The sequence below is a fragment of the Salarias fasciatus genome, chromosome 14 (assembly GCF_902148845.1).
Source record: "Salarias fasciatus chromosome 14, fSalaFa1.1, whole genome shotgun sequence".
Taxonomy (NCBI): Eukaryota; Metazoa; Chordata; class Actinopteri; order Blenniiformes; family Blenniidae; genus Salarias; species Salarias fasciatus.
Window position 1 is genome coordinate 11,241,746 of NC_043758.1, and position 19,178 is coordinate 11,260,923.

The window sequence follows — 19,178 nt, forward strand, 5'->3', positions numbered from 1 at the left end:
AAAGCTGTAGTTTTTTTGCATTTATGAAACGAAGGGACGACACTATGCACTGCTAATGCTTGTACACGTAAATTTTAATGAAGAGCAAAAAAAACATGAAATAAACAGGCCTACTTTTTAAACTGGTTTTTAAATTCTGATGTATACAGGCTGTATTTACTCTTTTAGACAGACAGGCAAAAATTGAAATTGTGTCCTTGCCTGTAATAACCATAATAGCCATCTCAATAAAAGAGAAGCACTAGTAAAGATTTTGTCCTGTCGAATTAGCTAATTCATCCCACTGATGAAATATTAAAACATTTTTTTCATCAACCAATTACAAGAGGTCTCTGAAAGTTTTTTTGCACAACAATAGATAAATAAAAACAGAAATAAGGCTGCAGACCCCATCCTTAATACCTTTATATTTACACTGTGATTTTTTTTTCTTTCCATTAATTCTTCTCCTTGCATTATATGCCATTGTATGGATGTGTTATATGTATATGGTTTGTTATTGTTTTTCCTTGGGTTTGCTGAGCATGTGAAAAATAAAGATGAAGATAAATCCTCCTTGTGATGAATGAAACTGCTTTATGTCCCTGCTGCTCTTAACCTATCCAAATTATTTTGTTGAGGCTCCCTCAAAAGAAGAATTTCATTTTCACAATTCAAGTCCCAATGACAATTAAATGAGTTTTTTTTCTTTGACCCAATTGCTAACTCTAATCTAAATTTAAAGGAAATTAATCAATCATGATTAATCTAATCAAAACTGGCAGCCATAATTTCACTGAATTGGTGAGGGCAGCACCAGAGAGCCAAAGGTGTGTGTGTGTGTGTGTGTGTGTGTGTGTGTGTGTGTGAGAGAGAGAGAGAGAGAGAGAGCGAGAGAGGGGTGGAGGATTCAAGCCAGTGAGTGAGCAGTCACTCCAGGAGTCACATTGTTATCCATCACATCTTTTTTTCCAGGAGAAGTAGATAAGAGTGAGCAGCGTCCAGGCATTGACAGATGAGAATACCAGAAACAAAAGCCAAGCCAGACAAGCTGACTGATTTTTTGTGCGTGGATATCAGCTTGTTTACCAAAGGTCTGCAGGAGAAAATAAAGGTAAGTTGATGCGCGTGTGTTGCTTGTCTGAGAGGGAGAAATTGTGATGTTGCATTTGTTTGGAAGATGACAATCAGGGGTCACAATGGTCAATAAAAGGAGGCAAACTGAAAGCAAACAAATATTTGATCTTAGTTCTTTTCAAAACCTGATTTTAAAGTAAATTCAATGTAAAATTGTTTAATTATTTGTTACATTTTTGAAGTTCAATATTTAGAATGTTTTTTTTTAAATCACGGCAGCACGTGTGTTTTTGCTGTAGTTACAAATCGCTGGACATGACATCAAATCTACAAAATCTATCTTTCCAGCCCACTACTCGTTATTTACCATCTCTTGCTACCAAATGAGGGCGTGTCTGCTCCTCTACCCTTCACTTGGTGAGAGGAAAGCAGCCGTCATCAAACATGTCAGGAATTTATTTTTTTTTTTATTTTGAACATAACGTGACTGTCGAATGAATCAAGAGTGAATGCCCGGGGTTGATTTTCACTGAGTTTGCGGAAGATGGAGCGGATAGATGGCTCCGTCTTCTCTGACACGAGGCGATCCACAGGTTGACGGGCGCGCGGGTGGATGCTCGCGCGCACATCGCACTCGTCAGATGAGGAAACGTACCGTCAAACAGAGCGAGAGATGTCACCGTGCCGTGGAGGTTTACCGCATACCACAGAGTTTATCGGTGCGGGATTGAGGTTTGCGCTTGTCCGCGGGCGCGCAACTTGTGCGCGCGGCAGCCGCCGCACTTTTCCCTCACCGCGATCCCCTCAAGCTGTCGTGTTTGTGTGGCGGATGAGCGGATGGATGGCGGTGTGTGCCACACCCCTCGCCCCTCTTTTTTCCTGTGGGGAGTCCGCTGTCCTCGTGTTTTCACTCCATCCCTCATTCGGCGCCAGAATTTCAGTCGGAGACAGTTACCATGGCGATCAGTAGACATCGAACGACGCACATTGTTGCCATGGTGATGAAACATCATTGCGATGGCAGATAAGGGTCAGGCTGTATACCAGACGTTCTCAACACTGCGGTTTTAACCTGGCTGACCTACATTTTACCAATGGACAGCTTTTATTGGGACACCCAGAGGATTGCTCTGAAACCAAACTCAGCCTCAGGGTCACTGGTCACCAGAGTTTTGGGTTAATGCCACTGTTTTTTGGGGTGTAACTATTTTTGGTCCAGTAACTGATTACTGTCATTAACCAGCGGTACAGTCATAACCCGAGGGTGTGCAGCCTTTCTAAAACATGTCTGGAGCCCCCCTAAACATCTTTAACCTTGAAAATAAAGAGACACAGTTCATATACATATACAGTTCTGCTGTACATTCAGAAACTATAAGGCATGTTTTTGGAATGAGGGAGGAATTGACTCTCCAGGGGAGATCCAATGCACAGAACAAACCCTGCAAAGTCCCACCATGGCTGCACAGCCATTAGTGCTAACCACTACATAGGGCTACACACTCAGTGTCATTCCTGAGAGAAGGGCTGGCCGGTTCTTTGTAAAAACCCTTACAAAAACGGCAAGTTAAAAATGGATCCTTATTCATTTCAGCTTTTCATCTGATTCTCAAGGTGCTTTTAGTGTGTCCTTCGGTTCCCACTCTGGGTCCGTGGGCCTGATGTGTTTCCAGTGGCTGGGTGCTAAGTGTGAAGTAGGTGCTTGGATGTTCCCCTGGTCCAGAATAGAGAAATAACCGATCCCACCAGCAGTAGCTGTTTTTTCCTTTCTCCAACTGGGCCATTTTCTATAACTGCAAACCACACATCTGTGATGACCAGAGCACGTCCCCTCAGTGCACCATAGGGGTGATAGGATCAACACAACAGCTTCCACTACGCTGTGCTTCCTCTCCACAGCGGCATTAGCACTGCCCATTAAGGCTCCACATTCTGTCTGGCGATGTATGTCTGGTTTGTCTCTCCTGTAACTTGTGGTAAATATATAACTGCAGAACTCCACTCACAGAATCCCGGGGTTCTGTTATGTGGAAATGTACCTCCTACTGTTTTGTCATCTGCCTTCGTGCATATGTTCCACAAATTTTTGTCACCTTTGTCTCAATATGAGACAGAAACACTGAACAGGTCTCCCGTAAGACAGATTGAATGATGAAGATCTGAAGACGTCCCCTACATCCAGTCTACCTCTAACCTGGGCTCGATATACATTATATTTTCAAGATTTGCTTTAACTGTTCTTTCACATAAGCCACTAAAAATGGCACGTTTTGAAAAGGGCTTTGAGAGAGCAGTGAGTCTAGAGACTTGTAATAGAAAGGAGAGAGAAAGAAAAAACTAGGTTAATATCAGGGAAATTTGTATCTGATTTGATCATGGTGATGAGGTGCAGCCTGTGTGACTCCACTGTGACTCCAGCACTCGCGCTTCCACTCAGACAATCACAGGCGGAAGGAGAGAGAGAGCGACCTGGGTGGTGATCTGAGCCACGGAGACACAAAATGAGCGGTGGAGGAAGTGCCAGGAGGAGGGCTGAGGCAGACGTGACAGTGCCGGGCACAGCAGGCGCTGACAGATTCACAGGTGTCCATCCATTATGAGCCACCAGCAGGAGGGAGATGAGGTTCTGACTCACACCAGGAAGGTAGATTAGGTGGTTAAAATAGGCCTACGGGGCACATCTGAACAGACAGTCAAAACTGACAGTGAATTAGCAGAACTGCTAGCAGGATTTGGTCGGACTTGACAGACAGAAAGGTCTGGTTCATGCTCACCTCACATACGGCTCACAACTGTTATCAGCATTGTAACACCGGCAGAAGAGGCTTGATTTAACACGAACGAGGCCGAAGACGTGCCCAAAAACACTGCCTGACATATTTTTGTTGGATTTTCTGGATATGCAATGGGTTTATACAAACCTTTCATCAAAGTATTTTTTAAAAAATGTTCATTGCCTCTCGTCTGTACAACTATTTTCTGAGGAGGAATTTCAGTGCCAGGAGTTTAGATGATGAGACAAACTGCAGCCACGACCACATGTCAGGCTTTTAACCTTTAGATGAAATTGTGTTATGGGTCTGTCTGTGTGAAAACTGGAGTGCAAATGAAGTATTGCTCAGGTTTCTGCTTGGCAAACCCCATGAGGCCATGGGCCATTGTAAAGGACTGTCTCATTTAAAGGGGCTGTATCATGATACAAAAGCATGATACAGCCCCTTTAAGCCGTAGGAGTTGAATACTTGTTACACTGTACATACAACATGGACTTAATAAACCTCCGAGTTTGACAGTATCATGTTGTTCTGTACTGAGTCAGAGGAGGCAGCTGAAATGACGTATAATGCCATCCTGTATGTACTATGACAATTACACTTGTAGTGCCTTCAGGAGATGTTTGAAACTAACCAAGTTTTGATCTGCAGTTTTCAGAACATTTATCCAGAAGGAAAAAGTTTTGTACAGATTCAGATGAAGAATGTAAATGTTGTCAACATTTTTCTTCCTATATGGGAATCCCCAGTCTGTTATTTTGAAGTAGTGTTGGTGTTGTATTTCTTGTCGTGTCATTTCCTTGTCGTGGCCGTCACGCTGTGACTTGCAGTGAGACGGCAGTGTTAAAATACTGTCAGAAAAATATCTCAGACTGGCTTTCCTTACCAAACAGTGACATTGGCTGTCCTGTAAAACCTTCACTGTCTCGTCACGATTGCTCGTATTTTTTTGTCAGGGATGGACAAAAATGTCACTCATGCTTGCTGAGAGTGCTGAGTGTATAAAGAGCAAGTGGTCCAATTTGGCAAGCATTTTTCTCTCTTACTGTTTTCAAGCTAAGAAAAAAAAAGATTTTTTTGGAAAAGAAAACACAGAACTCCTTGAAGAGCCTTGCTTTTCCACTGCTGTACCAGTCGGATGAAAAAGAACTCAGGAACAGCACAGTAGAAGATAGATACATATTTTTTCCCAGTGGAAACAAATGGATTTGGAAATCATCTTTAGAAACGGCCCCACCCAGATTTACAAGAATCAGACAATAAAGCTTTTATAGCAGGACAGCAAGAGTAACCTTTATCACATGGCATCATTTCAAACTCGACTTAATCTTCCATTATGTTCAGAATAGGACGATGACAACAGTAAAGACACGAATAGAAAGATTAGTGGGGCGTGGTCGCCTGGAAAGCACAGGTATGGTGGATACTGTCACCACACACTCACACAATTACCGTAAATAGAGCTTTTCGATCTTTACCTGATTTTATTTTTCCATATTGTGCAATAGGGTCATTTTGTGTTTCTGTCACACTGATCTTAAAACCTAAAACTTTATTTATGGTATTGCATGTGAAACGCTCCTTCTTGTTTTCATGGCTCTGTGATTGTTTCTCTCTTTCTCTCGTCATTGCTCCAATTGCTCTGACTCATTGTCTTTTTGATTGCCGTCTTGTTTCTTTCTCGTCATCCTTTTCCCTGCTCCCCACAATGCAGGCAACAACCCCCGCATGAGCTTCTCAACAAGAGAGCCACTCTTCCTTGTTCTCTCCTCTCAGACAAAAGGAGGCCTGACCCCAGAACTTGATATTGCTGAGCAATAGTGCAGACAATAGTAAGAAAAGAGGGACTAACAACTAAAATGATTCATTTCTTTTTGAAAGAAAGGCTGGTACACAATGTCAGCATGATATCATACAGATATGGCACTGACTACCATGCTGCCAGCCACTAAATCTGTTTCTCAGATCGCAGCAGTGGTCTGCCTCCTCTCTCTGATCGGTGTATACCAGTATATGACTGATCATTTATTATGAAATATTCTAAAACTGATCTCGTTCTCACAGTCAATTAAAGGCACGTCACAAAGATCAAAGATCTCACAAGCTCAAAGATCAAAGATCTCACAATCAGATGTTAATTCGCAAATACTGGTTGAAAATGTTTTGCTAACAGCTTTTTGTCTCCCTTTGTAGTGAAGCATCTATTATCAGACTCATGCTAAGTAGAGACTACTATGAAAGCAAAACATCAGGAAAGTTTATTCAAAATAAAGGTCTGAAACTGTTACATTTACACTACACTTAGTTTTCATTCCTGTCCTGTCCTATTGATCATTTTAAGTAGTCTTCATTGCATTTAAATGGCATTTGTTTGATTTTTACCTCTAAATTATTAAAATAATTTTTCTTTACATTTTTTCCTCACTTTCCAAATTTCACTTTGTACATTTGGCAGAGAAAAAATGCATTTTTAACCAATAAATATTTTTGTTTTTTATTACACTTTCTTAAAATGAAATTGTTAACTCGACGGCAGGGGGGCAGATATCATGTGCAGTTGGTGGATTGAGCAGCATCAGACTGTAAACAATATCCGACTCCTGGAAACCCAACCCCGAACACTCACTGTTATATCTCTGCCATTTGCAGATGATTCAGCGAAAAGAGACACGAAAGAACTCCAGCGCTTTCTCCAGCAACTCCATCTCTTTATTATTTCAACTTTCCACTCTTCCATTAGTCTCTTTATGACAGATGTTGTTATATACAGGTACTAGAGATTATAACGGAGGCTGACTTCTTTCCACTTTACAATGACTACCTGCCACAGCTTCCACGATGTCATGTAGGAGCATTGTGTTTATACAGAAATTTTGCGTTTTATTTTATACTGCGTTTTATGTTATATAAGGATGATTTTCTCTCCGAAAGATGTGGGAAAGAAATTCCAGTCTCCAGGTGGGGCTTATATAATAGTCAATGTAGCCTATTCATGGAATATAAAAAATATAAAAAAGTTTTCATTTTAAAAACGGAACTATTTAACAGAGAAATGCATGCAGCACATTAATAGGAGCTCTGTCTATGTAAGTCATTAACACCAAATTAATCCTCAGTTCATTCATGAAACGCACTTACAACTGACACTTACATTTTTTTGCTCTCATTACGTAGCTTTAAAATATTTTAATTCTTATTTTTATATTGCATCTTCATGAATGAACTGACAAAATATGTGAATATGATAAAATGCCTTTTTAAGGACATAATCAGTGGTCTTTATGCGATCGAGGATATTTTAATCTGTCATTCTCCATATATTCAGAAGACTAAATCATGGTTAAGGAAAGAAATTTAAGGATAAAGCGATAAATAATTTCTTTAAAGCACTAACTTTTACAAGTGATCTTAATTGTAGTGGAGATGCAAAAAAAAACAAAAAACGAAAAAAACAAAAGCACAAGAGCATCAGTTCAAAACCACGTGTTTTACCAATTATCCTTTGCTGGTTCTTCAGCGTGTTAGACTTTACATCCAGAGAAACACATTTACCTCAGCATGAACCCTTGAAGATTAAAAATAAGCTGTGTGTGAAAAAGGGTGTGAGAGCCAAATACTGAGCTGCAGAATTCCTGCCGTCTCAGCCAGAGCCATTTTATTATTGCAGAAGCAGCCACTGATCATTTCCAAGCAGTTACATAAAGATACAAAAATCTGTTGTTGTACTTCTCTAAAGCTGTAGAGACACTTGTAAATTGTCAGAGAAAACTAGTCATCTGTGTTGTGAGTAAGCTGGTAGAGCAAACAGATGACCTGCTTTCCTGGCTTCCTGGCCTGATTTTCCCCCTCCTGCTGTGTTCAGGCTGGATCAGTATGTTTATAAGTGGCATACAGTCTGGGGCCATCCATCAGTCAACACCTCTGATGTGAAAAAAAGATGTCGGTTTCAAGATGTGAAAATACGACGGACATGCCTTCGAACACTAGATTGTCTCTTTGCATCAGTCGCTATGTTTTGTCTTGAGTGGATGGTAAAATCGACCTCGATCTTCTTTGCATGCGCTATTTCAGGGTCAAAAGATTGTGAGCGGAAACCTGAGAGAATGGTCTGCAGACCATTCTCTCAGGTTTCCGCTCACAGTGTTTTGACCCTACATTGTAATAAATACTCATGACAACCACAAATATTTACCCATCCATCATCTATATCTTCATGGGAGAAGCTGACGATCAGACACATTTTTTTTATTTTTTTTAACTGGCGAAATCTGAAACCTGTGTACAAACCTAGAAATGAGAGTATCTGAAGGATTTTGATTCATTTTTTCATATGGAGCATAAAGCAGCTTCCATTTTTGCACAGGGTCATATATGTCAGATGTAATTGCTCTAATGGGCCTGATAGCTTTTCTCCACCGGCTTTCGTCTTGTGTCACATTGTTTCAGTAATGCCCTTGTTTCCGCTTTGCTCTTGAATCTCTTCAAGGTTTTATTGCACACAAATCTAATTGGCAAAGCACCGACAGAGTGCATCTGCAAAGGAATGCTGCAGTTGATGCCTCTGCTAATGACTGTAATGGACTATTCTCATTTGGGGGCACTCTGTCCCATACAGCACTGACGCACCTGAAGACAGACTAACAACCGGATGGACAGATGGGCACAAATGGAGCTTTTTAATCCGACATCCAGTCAGTCGCATGGATGGAAAAATGAATTAAAGCATGTGGGCATGGAATCAATCAATCAATCAATCAATTTATTTTTGTATAGCCCAGTATCACAACAACAGTTGCCTCAGAGGGCTTCAAGATGTTACATTTGTCGGTAAAAGTAAAAACAGTGAATAAGCATAATGGTAATATGTCATATTTACAGTAACGAGACAGAACGAAGCAACCACCGCCTTCGACCCTCACATCCGGCAAGAAAAAACTCCAAAAACCCAGTGGGAAAAGAAGAAATCTTGGGGAGAACCACAGTATGGAGGGATCCCTCTCCCAGGGACGGACAGCTTTGGCAACAGCTAGCATGAGACAATAAGAAGTAAAGCCTAGGACAATGTTGAGGACAGTTCGTTGGACGGTCCAGCACAAGAACCACGGATCCCAGCAGTAGATGGATGGATGGAAGATGGATACAACAAATAAGTGTATTAGTTCAATGGAACCTTTGCACTCTTGAAGGGTCAGCAATCTGTCACTAGTATCAGGAGAATAAATGTTGAACTTCAAGCTTGTCTTGTCCCATTAAGTCACTGTGGAAGTCTGACATGCTTCATTAAATGTATCGCCGTGGAGTGAAGTTCTTTGTCTGTGTCAGTGAACCATTGCAGTCAATGTTTCCTGTTGGTGCATGGCCCCCATGGGAGGAAAACAGACATTTAAGACATTTTATTTACATGTTACATTCTGAATCTGATAGAGAATGACTCTTCTTAGCAGTATTGATTTTTAGCTCTCTGTTGCCACAGCACATACGTTTTAAGTGAAACATCTAAATCAAGTATCTTCTTGTTTCCTTCATCAATGGTTTGAAATATAAAAAATGTGCACGATATTATCTGCTGTTATATTCACACTTATTTGGCTGTCATTTTGTTAGTAAGTCCATACTGGCTTTAATATTGCATGCATAGAAATACAGGACACACACATATAACACACACACACACACACACACCACAGATCCTTGTACATTGATAAACCAACAAGCACCTATGGGATACAGAGGAGCACAAGGAAATTCTCCTTGCTTGTGCTCTGCTTGAGAAAACTGCAAGAAGGCCTTGAGACACCAAAGTCATGTTTGTAAACCTGTAAATTATTTAAACTGGGGCTATCAGCTAAATGCTAATGTATTTTTTTTTTGTCATATTCACAGTGATAATTTCAAACACTGTTGTGAGGTTGTACATATCAATGTAACCATCTGGTAGCATGTACTGAATGGGGGAAATTATGAGTTTTGCTTTAGTTTAGGTAGTAAACTTTTAAGTTGCTTTTGTAATGTCTTTACATTCATCCATGTGTCATAAAGGTGAATGAGACTTAAGGCCTATTTCACGTCATTATGTTCAAAAATCTCCTGTTCTGTCTTCACTGTCAAATGACCCTGTTTGCCTTCTTTAATTGTGCAAACACTGGAGGTCCTCTAACATCATCCATTGTGTGTTTATGCTGTTTGGTTTCCTTATTCCCCCTCAGTTCAACAACCTCCGTTCGCTTGTTTCTGCTGCTGTTGTGTCCCAGTTTATTTTGCTTGTTGATACAAGGCTCTTTCGATCTTTGCGTTTTCTTTTTTTTCCTGTGGTCTGTACTAATAATCAGTGATTAGACTTGGGTTCCAGCTTGGGGGTGGAAGGTGTGCAGGTTGCATGAATTTATGTTTTCTTTCAGTGACTTACCAGGTTCTTCCAAACCGTATGTGTGTGCAAACGCGTGTGTGTATGTGTGTGGTGCCTTTAGTCTATTTTAATTTCATGAAACTTACAAAATTTTTGCCTCGCCTCAGTTGTTATGCAAAAACAAACTTGCTTTGCACAGCATGCGATTGAAAAGCAGTCCACGTAACTGTTTAAGTCATTCCACATGGCTCCTTCCTCTATTCCGAAGGTAATTTCTGAACAAATTACAGTTCCTCCCACATTTGTTTGGCATTGGGAAACTGCAGATTATGAAAACATATTACAAGAGAATTGGTGTGTGTGAGAAAGAGAGTGTGTGCAACAACAGTCTTCTTGTAAATAGGCCAAGGTTGTGTTATGTCCGCTGGGAGGAAGGCGTCATCGCTGCCAGGAAAAGGGAACATGTATGGCTGTGAACATGGATCGTTATGCAAGATAAAAGCATCACTACAGGGCTTCTACATCAGTTAAACTTCAGGGATTTGGATAGAGAGCCGGTGTTGATGTGACTTGTCTTTGCTGGCTGTGGCTGGAGTGTGTGTGTGTTGTTTTCTGTGTGAGGAGTGCAAACTGAATGTGTCTGTGTGTTGTTATTTATTTATTTTTTTGTTTTTTTTATGTAAATTGCAAGGAGATACCGTAAACATGGTGGAGTAGTGTAGTACATAAGTACATTTTTCACAGATATTTCTTGTCTTTAATTTTCTCTCTCCCTCCTTTCCTCTATTACTCTATATCAACAGTTGTCATGGAAACTGTTTTGCTCTTCTTCTCCTCACTCCTGGTATGTGTGGCTGGTAAGTGTCACCCTTCTCCTAAACTGCAAACTCACACGCATGCATGCGAACACACGTGTGTGCACAGGCATCCGTTGACCAACAGGAGGCAGTGTTCAGACTATAGTGACTGACGGTACCACAGACTGGGCGTGGCCTCGCAGGTAAAACACCAATCATTGGATTAGGGCTTCCTGAGTGAGCTTCAAAGCCTGACTGTGTGTGAGGTCTCTTATCACTGCCTGATTATATGTCACACAAACCACAATGACAAGAGTAGTGTAGCGTTTCCACAGTTTGGAGCTTGAATTGTCTAAACGGACAGTTTCGATACTTAATGTTCATAATTTCCACCTGTTACTATTTTCTGTTACTCAAGCTGACTTCTTCCCTCTTTCTTTCTCTGCTGCCTCTCAGCTGTAGCGGATACCAGTGCACAGGGTGAGTATCCTTTTATTTCCTCTCTAAGGGGGTCAAACATAAGCCCCCGCCCCCCCAGACTCATAGATGGGTGTGACAGCTTTCAGACCAGACCTTCAGGGAATGCCCCACTTTAGCAAATAGTAGCAGATGTTTGGCTCGATCCCCAAAACTACCCGGCCTGGAAGAGCTTTTTCCAGAGCATTGGAGGGCTGAGGGCAGTTGTTTGATGGTTAAAAAAAAAAAGAAGCATATAATGCTGTCGTTCATTATATATATTTTTATTTAATTTAATCTTCATTTAATCAGATTTAAGAAAATCTGCTGAAAAATGTCAAAACGATTAAAATTCACCATTTGTTATAATGTAGTTTTTAGTTTGTATTAACAATGCTAGTACTTTTTCTACCTATATTTCCAGATTTCCAGACAACAGTGTTGTGGATGATTCTGCAAAACCCATAATTAGAAACATATCTTTAAAACAGAAACAAAATCAAACGCCAAAGTAAACAGTGGAGTTCAAACATAAGGTGCAGCAGAGATTTCAAGCATAGTCGAGACCAGGCAGATAACTCTGTGATCCTAACAGGAATTACCATGACCCAAACAGGCAGGCCCATACAAGGACTGGCAAAGAGGTTTAGGCATAACAGGATGCAGGGTAAATGATGAAGGTGAACCAACAGGTGAGACACTATGAACAGCGAGACAAGACACCTGAGACAAGAGGAGAGTGTGTGCACATACAGATCGGCCTCAACTACATCAGTCTAACAGATTAAAATTTGCATGAAACCAAAAGATGTAACCATATACGTTAAACTTTCTCTCCAGGAGGAATTTTACTGTTTTTCCTTCTTCAGCAATATGCGATTGTCTCTGATCTGTTGCCCTCAGGCAGCACTTTCACATTATTAAAGGAGAGAACAAACAGACTAAAAAAAACAGTTTGTATGCCAGAACTATAATTGCTGGAAAAACTGCTTAAAGTCAATGTGGAATACAATGTATAAGCAACCCAGAAAACAATGCAGCACAAAAACAACTCAAGTGCAGTGATACGGATTATAACAATACTTGATGTGATTTTTGTTGGCTAATAGTCTATGATGTGCATTCATTGGTGCATCAGATAAAAAAAAGAAGTAAAAAGATGCAACGCAGCCTTTAAGAACTGGAACAGATGACACATAGATCATTCAAATCGAAAAGTCCAGCCTGAACCCTGTGAAAGAGAGTGCTATTCACACTTCAGGAACTCATTATCACTACTGCATGTGTTTTAGAGGGTAAAGATTTCTTTATACAACCATATTCTCACCTGCATTCAACAATTAACAGGAACTGGTGAACAGACGGCTGAATGACAGAAAGGGTGTTTTTGATCTAAACATGGTTTTCAGCTCATATCGTGTTAACGTCTTCATTCTGTGACATGTTTACAGATAGCAAGGAGAAAGATGAGAACCCATTTATTTATGGTAAGCTAATCTTTGCAGAAAACACAATTTCCTCTGTGTGTTGACAGTGTCATTATTCATCCTCCTGTGTAAAAATGGTAACAGAATGACAATAATTTGATTTGATTTCTGCTCTCACTCTGTGTTCGGTTTTGCAGATTATGAGAGCCTGAGGATCGGGGGTCTGGCGTTTGCTGTGGTGCTGTTTACACTGGGCATTCTGCTTATTCTTAGTGAGTTCACCATTGTCTCTGTGTGTCATTTTATTTTCTTTACAGACTGTCAATGCAATAGAATGTTCCAATCAAGTTTAAAGTCAATACATATGTTTATTTATCATTAGGTAGCTTTGTCATAATGACGCTACGTTCATGTAATCAGACCACTGGACAAAACCTCAACCCTCTCCCTGATATTCTTAGGTCGGCGATGTCGCTGCAATATAAACCAGAAACCTAGGTACGTCCTATGTGAATAAAGAACATTGTTTTTTTTTAAGGGCATTTTTTTTGGTAATACCTGATTTGGTTTCCATGACAACCTGCGGATTCTCTCCTCAGGGCCCCCGGAGACGAGGAGGCACAGGAGGAGAACCTGATTGTCTCTAAGGGTAAGATACACATCTTAACTCTCTGTCAGCTCCGCTCACCTCTGGCTCACCCCTGACATCCATTAATAGCTGAATTCCTCTTTGGGAGTGTGTATCGTGGGGAGACAGAGGGATGTGTGAGGAGCATTCATTCACCCTTCCTCACTCTGGACAGGACAACAGTCCAATACAGGACAAGGCCAAGAAACCCATAATCATACACATGTACACATTCTCACTTACTATCAAGTTTCACACACCAGTGTAGAACCTCACCTCCCCAAAGCGTTGTAGTATAACAAAAAAAAAAAAAAACAAAAAAAAAAACAAAAAAACAAACAAACTCATTGTTTATTTGATGGTTATTATCATGATGGATATTTCAGAGAGGCCAAAAGATGTAAATATGAGCAGTGGTTTGCATGTTTTAATCCTGTACTTCCCAAGCTATTTGTGATTTAAACAGTTTTCAAGCATGTCGCCACTTAAATCCAGAAATTTTCTCGTGACAGTTTCAATAACTCATTTAAAATTTTCTCAGTTGCCATGTATTCATGCAACATGCACACAGTTTAGTTGTCTTTTTTTTCCACAACAGCCATGGTTATCTATTATACTTACTTACTTACTTAGCGCTCCAGCGAGGGTCAGGGTATCCCATCCCAGTCCGTTGAGCCGACCAGGTGAACCAGGTTTGTCCAGTGCTGGCGATCTTGTGCCAGCTGCTGAGGCCTTTGGATCAAACTGGAGAATGGCTCGTGTCAGATGTTCTAGGGGTAGATGAAGGACATGGCTGAGCCAGTGAGTGCGGCATTGTGCAACCAAGCAAGATGCTCGGGGTTGGCCTGTGCGAGCTATAAGCACTTCATTGGAAACTTGCTGGGGCCACCTGATGTTCTTGATGGTTCTCAGAGCCCTGCTATCAAAGCCATCGATTCTTGCGGCCAGAGTGTCGTTCAGGGGCCACGTTTCTGAGCCATAAAGCAGGATGGAGAGTCTGGTTTAGTTGTAAAACCGGAGCTTCGTCGTGCGTGAGATGGTCTGGTGCCGCCAGAGTGGTTTCAAGAGAGACTGCAGAGCAGATGCTGCCAGGGCTCGTCTGCGATCAATCTCTGGTTTTAGGTCCCCGTTGTCTGTCACCATGGACCCCAGGTACACAAAGTTCTTGACAAGCTCTACGATGTCGCTCCCAATTTGCATGGGAGGTGGATCTGCTCCATCACCAACATACATGAACTTGGTTTTAGTCCAGCTCACTTGGAGGCCAAGCTGTGCTCCTCCTCACTGTAAAGCCCAGAGCGTCTCTCAGCTGACTGTAGGTTGTGCTGAGCAGGATGGTGTCGTCAGCGTATTCCAGGTCAGTCAGGTGGTAGTTGCCGAAGGAGACTCCGGGGACGCGCTCGCAGACCTTGGACATCAGATGGTCGATGATGCAGTTAAAAAGATCAGGAGCAGGCACACAGCCCTGGCGAACGCCACTGGAGATGGTGAACCAGCTGGAGTCAGTACCGTTAATACGGACAGAACTCTCTGCGTTGCTGTAAAGCAGCTTGAACAGAGCGATGATCTTGGGTCGTGCTCCAAGGGTTTGGAAGATGTTCCACAGAGAGGAGTGGCAGACGGTGTCAAAGGCGGCCTTCAGATCAGTGAATCCAATATACAGATGGCGATCTTTATGGAATTCATGGGTCTTCTCTATCAGCAGACGTATAGCAGAGATGTGGTCGATTGTGGAGGGATTGGGCATAAAGCCAGCCTGCTGGGGACGGCGGTGACTACTGATCGCTGGAAGGGCACGATTAAGCAAGATCCTGGTGAAGACCTTGCCAGGGATGGAGAGCAGGATAATGCTTCTATGGTTTCTGCTGACAAGCCGATCACCCTTACGTTTCCAGAAGGGCAGGATGACCCCTCTGGTCCAGGTCGATGGGCAGCTGTTCTGTTCCCAAATGCCATCACCGCCGGCTTTGAGCATCTCACCGGCGATGGCACAGACGCCGGGGGCTTTCCTGGTGTTCAGTTTCTTCAGAGCAGCTCTCACTTCCCCGGGTGTTATAGGGTCTATTATAAATATCCAAATTAAAGACAGCCTTAAAGAGATGCTCATAAAATGTTATAATGTAAAAGTTGGAATTTGTTTCAAAGTATAACTCCGTTACACAACTACGTGCCTTAGTAAAATTTATAATTTAAAGCCAATGTGAATGCTCACTTCGTGCTTTAAAAAAACCTTCTCTTTTACCTTTTTTCAGCTGCATCTGCTGCCAAAGAGACTCCAGCAGAGAACTGAGGCTCCTCTGAACCCGACTGCCTTCTGAAGTGACGACCTGCTATTTGATATTCAGCCACAAAATATAGGAATTCGGAGGAATTGCTGGTCATTATAAAAGGGTATATCATATGAAAGGGTGTAATGGGAGGTGATACATGCAGTAGTGTGATGCGTAAATATACATTTTGTGCTGTTCTTTGTGTAACTGTGTTCTTGTCCATTCCTGTGCCTTTCTTTGAGTCTGCCTTGATGTTTAGTTTATTGTCTTAGCCAGTAGCTTCTTTGACATAAGGTTGTCTTTTAATCCCTTAAAAAGGTTTTTTCATTGTGTGGTTCGCTGTTCTCCACTTCTATCGATTACCTTTAGGTTGTAAGATTGTCAACTTGTTGCTTATGTTGCAAACTGTCCTGTTTGTCACATTTAGAATATATATGGATATATTTGATAAACACAGTATATAAAATATATATTATATATAAATGATGAAGAATAGATAGTTACATGTGCGATATTGACTCAAATACTCTTCATTTAAGTTTATGTTTGAATGGCTGAGTGTGCTTTTGGGCATGTATGGATGTGATTATACAGTACATGCATAGCCCGTTTGTGTGTCTTATCGTGTTTGTATAATAGCATATAAATGTGATGAGCCTTATAAGAGACAATCTCAACAGCCACAGCTCCTGACTGAGCACAGGAGTGGCTTGCAGGAATCACCAAGGGCTCCTCCACTGCCAGTGATTGAACCATCCTGAGCGGAGGGAGCGCCTGCATCAGCTGTCTCACTGCCTTCCTCTCCACACTCCACTGCTTCGTCAACAACTTCGTCACTGGCTCCACCAGGATTAACTAGTCTCCCGCAGGCTATGATTAGTTCTTCCTGACGCACTCGGAGCCACAAATCTGTGAAGCCAGGGTGTCTTTCCTGTTTCATCTTTGTTTTGTTTCCATAGTGTCATGATATTTTAAATCGTATATTTAGGATATAACAGAGAGAAACACATTCTCGACACTGTGCTCAATTAAATCCTAACCCTAAAGCACTGCATTAATAGTAGTCTTATTCAGTCCAAACCCAAGTGAAAGAACCCTTGAATCTCCTGTCACGTCATGCTTTCATTACTTTTAAGTCTTGACCTGTTTTAAAGGCTGTTGTTCTGCAAGTAAATGTTCATTCTCCGCATGAGGCCTTGTTGTGTAGCAACTTGTTGTGCTTTTGGCATAAATAAATAAATAAAACGACTGACGACAGAAAATTGTTTTTGAGGATGTCTGTCTTTTGAAGTACACTCGCTCTATTATTTTCTGTTTGTTCCAACCTTGAATCTTTCATTAAGTGTTTCAGATGAGCAAATATAGACTTCTTTTGTTAGAATACAAGACAAAAACAGACCAAAAAGTTGAAAAAAGACAGAAACGAAATGCAAATATACTTGTTGCACAATACAAATGCTTGAAACCAGATTTCAAGTTTAAAGGCGCATTAAGGAGTTTTACAACCTTAAAAATACTTATTTTCCACCATAAATATGTTACACATTTTTAATGATGTGTACAATGTGCCCTGACATATTCATTGCAAGTCCCTCTAACAGCGCTAAATTGTCACTTAAAAGTTGCAGTGCCGGTCCGGCACCAGCATTTTTTTGGGGAGAATTTGAAAGGAATGACGTGATGCTCGCTCCGGCTGGTTAGGTTTCGTTATGTCCGCCATTACTCCGCCAGATGCTTAGTGAGCAACAACTGAGCAGGAGCTTCCAGAAAGTAAGAAAAGACTGGCTTCTAGCACTGCCACAGCTCCAGCACAGACCCCACCAGGTAAAAGAAACTTAAATCTTACTTGAGCGCTTCTAAACGAGCGAAGACGGAGTCCTCCTCTTCCATGCACGCGAGCCGCAGGGACGTGTTTTTCACTAAGCTGCGTTACGCCCAAGGCCTGCAGGGGGAGCTGTTTCGCATAAAACGTGCAAACTCCTTAAGGCACCTTTAAATTGTGAATCTCTTATTGAAAATATTTGGTTACAATATGGATTACTGTTATGTTTGAGCGCAAGAATATAACTTGACAAACTAAGGATCATGACAGAAAGGATGGATGGATGGAAGGAGGGATGGCAAAAAAAAAACAAAAAACAATTAACATTCAATTGTACTCCATTGAACCTGTGTGTTTGACCCTAAAGATTACAGATTTAAAGTCGCCGCTCATATTGACTCCACATCTGTTCCCCAATACAACAAATCAAGCCAGCAATCTGAGAGTAATAGACTCAGACCTGGAATCCAACACCCACATTAAGACAATTACATAATCAACTGACTTGTCTATAGAGCGAGACCCCTGAGATCATGAGAAAGAGGTTTACTCAGTGTTCTCAGAGTCCAAGTCAAACAAGGTGAAAGCAGTTTTTAGTTCCTGTGCTCCTCACCTGTGGAACAAACGTCCTGAACACCTGAGGACTACTGACACACACTCACCTCTTTTCAATCAACAGTATTATTATTTGCTTAGACTTGTTGTAGCACGCCCCCCCCCCCCCCCCCCCCCCCCCCCCCCCCCCCCCCCCCCCCCCGGTTGAAGAATGACAATTTAACTTGATGAAAACTTCGGATTTAATGGCAATAAATCTTCATCTTCACCGTAAGAGCTTGTGCCATCACTAGGGGGCTGCTAATTACAAACATACAATCAAAAAACAAAAATACAAAACTGATTTCTCAGTTCCGTTTCAAACTCCGCTCCATTCATTCAACCGTCGTCAAGCAAACTCGCCAAAAAACGTCTGGATGGCGGGGGGATGCGAGGACGTTTACGACAGTGAGCTTTAACAGGAGACCAGTCGGGGGAGCGCTAAAGCAAATCTTGCATAGTTCTCCTTTAAATGCCCAATTTAGTTGTTCCAGCGGGCAAATAAGCTGCAGTTCTCACAAATTATTGGTGAGTCAGACAGTTTGGTCTTTAACATTTGTTTAAGGAGTTGCCTTTTAGTTCGTCATATGAACAGAATGTAATTTGTTATGATGACTGTCGTACATTTGTAAATTGCTGTTGTTTTTTTCGTAACTCTGCTTTTCTAGGCGCTGAAGTCTCTTATGTTTTATGTCAAGTTACGTCTGAGAAAAGTGTCTGAAATAACAAGGGTAGTTTCGAGGAGTAGGGCAAATATTTTCATTTGAACGCCAAACAAGCTTGTCCATTTTATGTGTCTTGGTGGGACTTTCAATTTGTTATGTAACTCAATTTTTAAAAGACCATTAAAAATAATTGCAGCAAGAGTAATTTGCACGTTATGGTTACAACCTGAAAGGGATGCAAAGTAACAGTTCTTTATGTAAAACAAGTTGCACTACTTTTCACTGTATATATTTTAAAAAGTGAACAAAGTGACATTTGGCTTCACACTGCTTTAATGGGCTG

At 41.4% G+C, this 19,178-nt stretch overlaps 1 protein-coding gene across 1 annotated transcript; it reads left to right on the forward strand.

Annotated features, from left to right (window-relative positions):
* The first annotated feature begins 868 nt into the window (after positions 1-868).
* Positions 869-17,012, forward strand: fxyd6 (FXYD domain containing ion transport regulator 6). The gene is made up of 8 exons (XM_030109287.1): positions 869-1,093; positions 10,980-11,033; positions 11,430-11,453; positions 12,881-12,916; positions 13,054-13,128; positions 13,318-13,354; positions 13,456-13,505; positions 15,737-17,012. The coding sequence occupies exons 2-8, from the start codon at positions 10,985-10,987 to the stop codon at positions 15,772-15,774; spliced, it is 309 nt and encodes a 102-aa protein (XP_029965147.1). The 5' UTR covers positions 869-1,093; positions 10,980-10,984; the 3' UTR covers positions 15,775-17,012.
* Positions 17,013-19,178: the final 2,166 nt, after the last annotated feature.

Bases quoted from the DNA above. Each gene is read 5' to 3' on its own strand.
- fxyd6 (XM_030109287.1), top strand. From the start codon at position 10,985: ATGGAAACTGTTTTGCTCTTCTTCTCCTCACTCCTGGTATGTGTGGCT. The intron at 13,129-13,317 runs GTGAGTTCACCA...TGATATTCTTAG, and splicing joins GGGCATTCTGCTTATTCTTA to GTCGGCGATGTCGCTGCAAT. The intron at 13,506-15,736 runs GTAAGATACACA...ACCTTTTTTCAG, and splicing joins GAACCTGATTGTCTCTAAGG to CTGCATCTGCTGCCAAAGAG.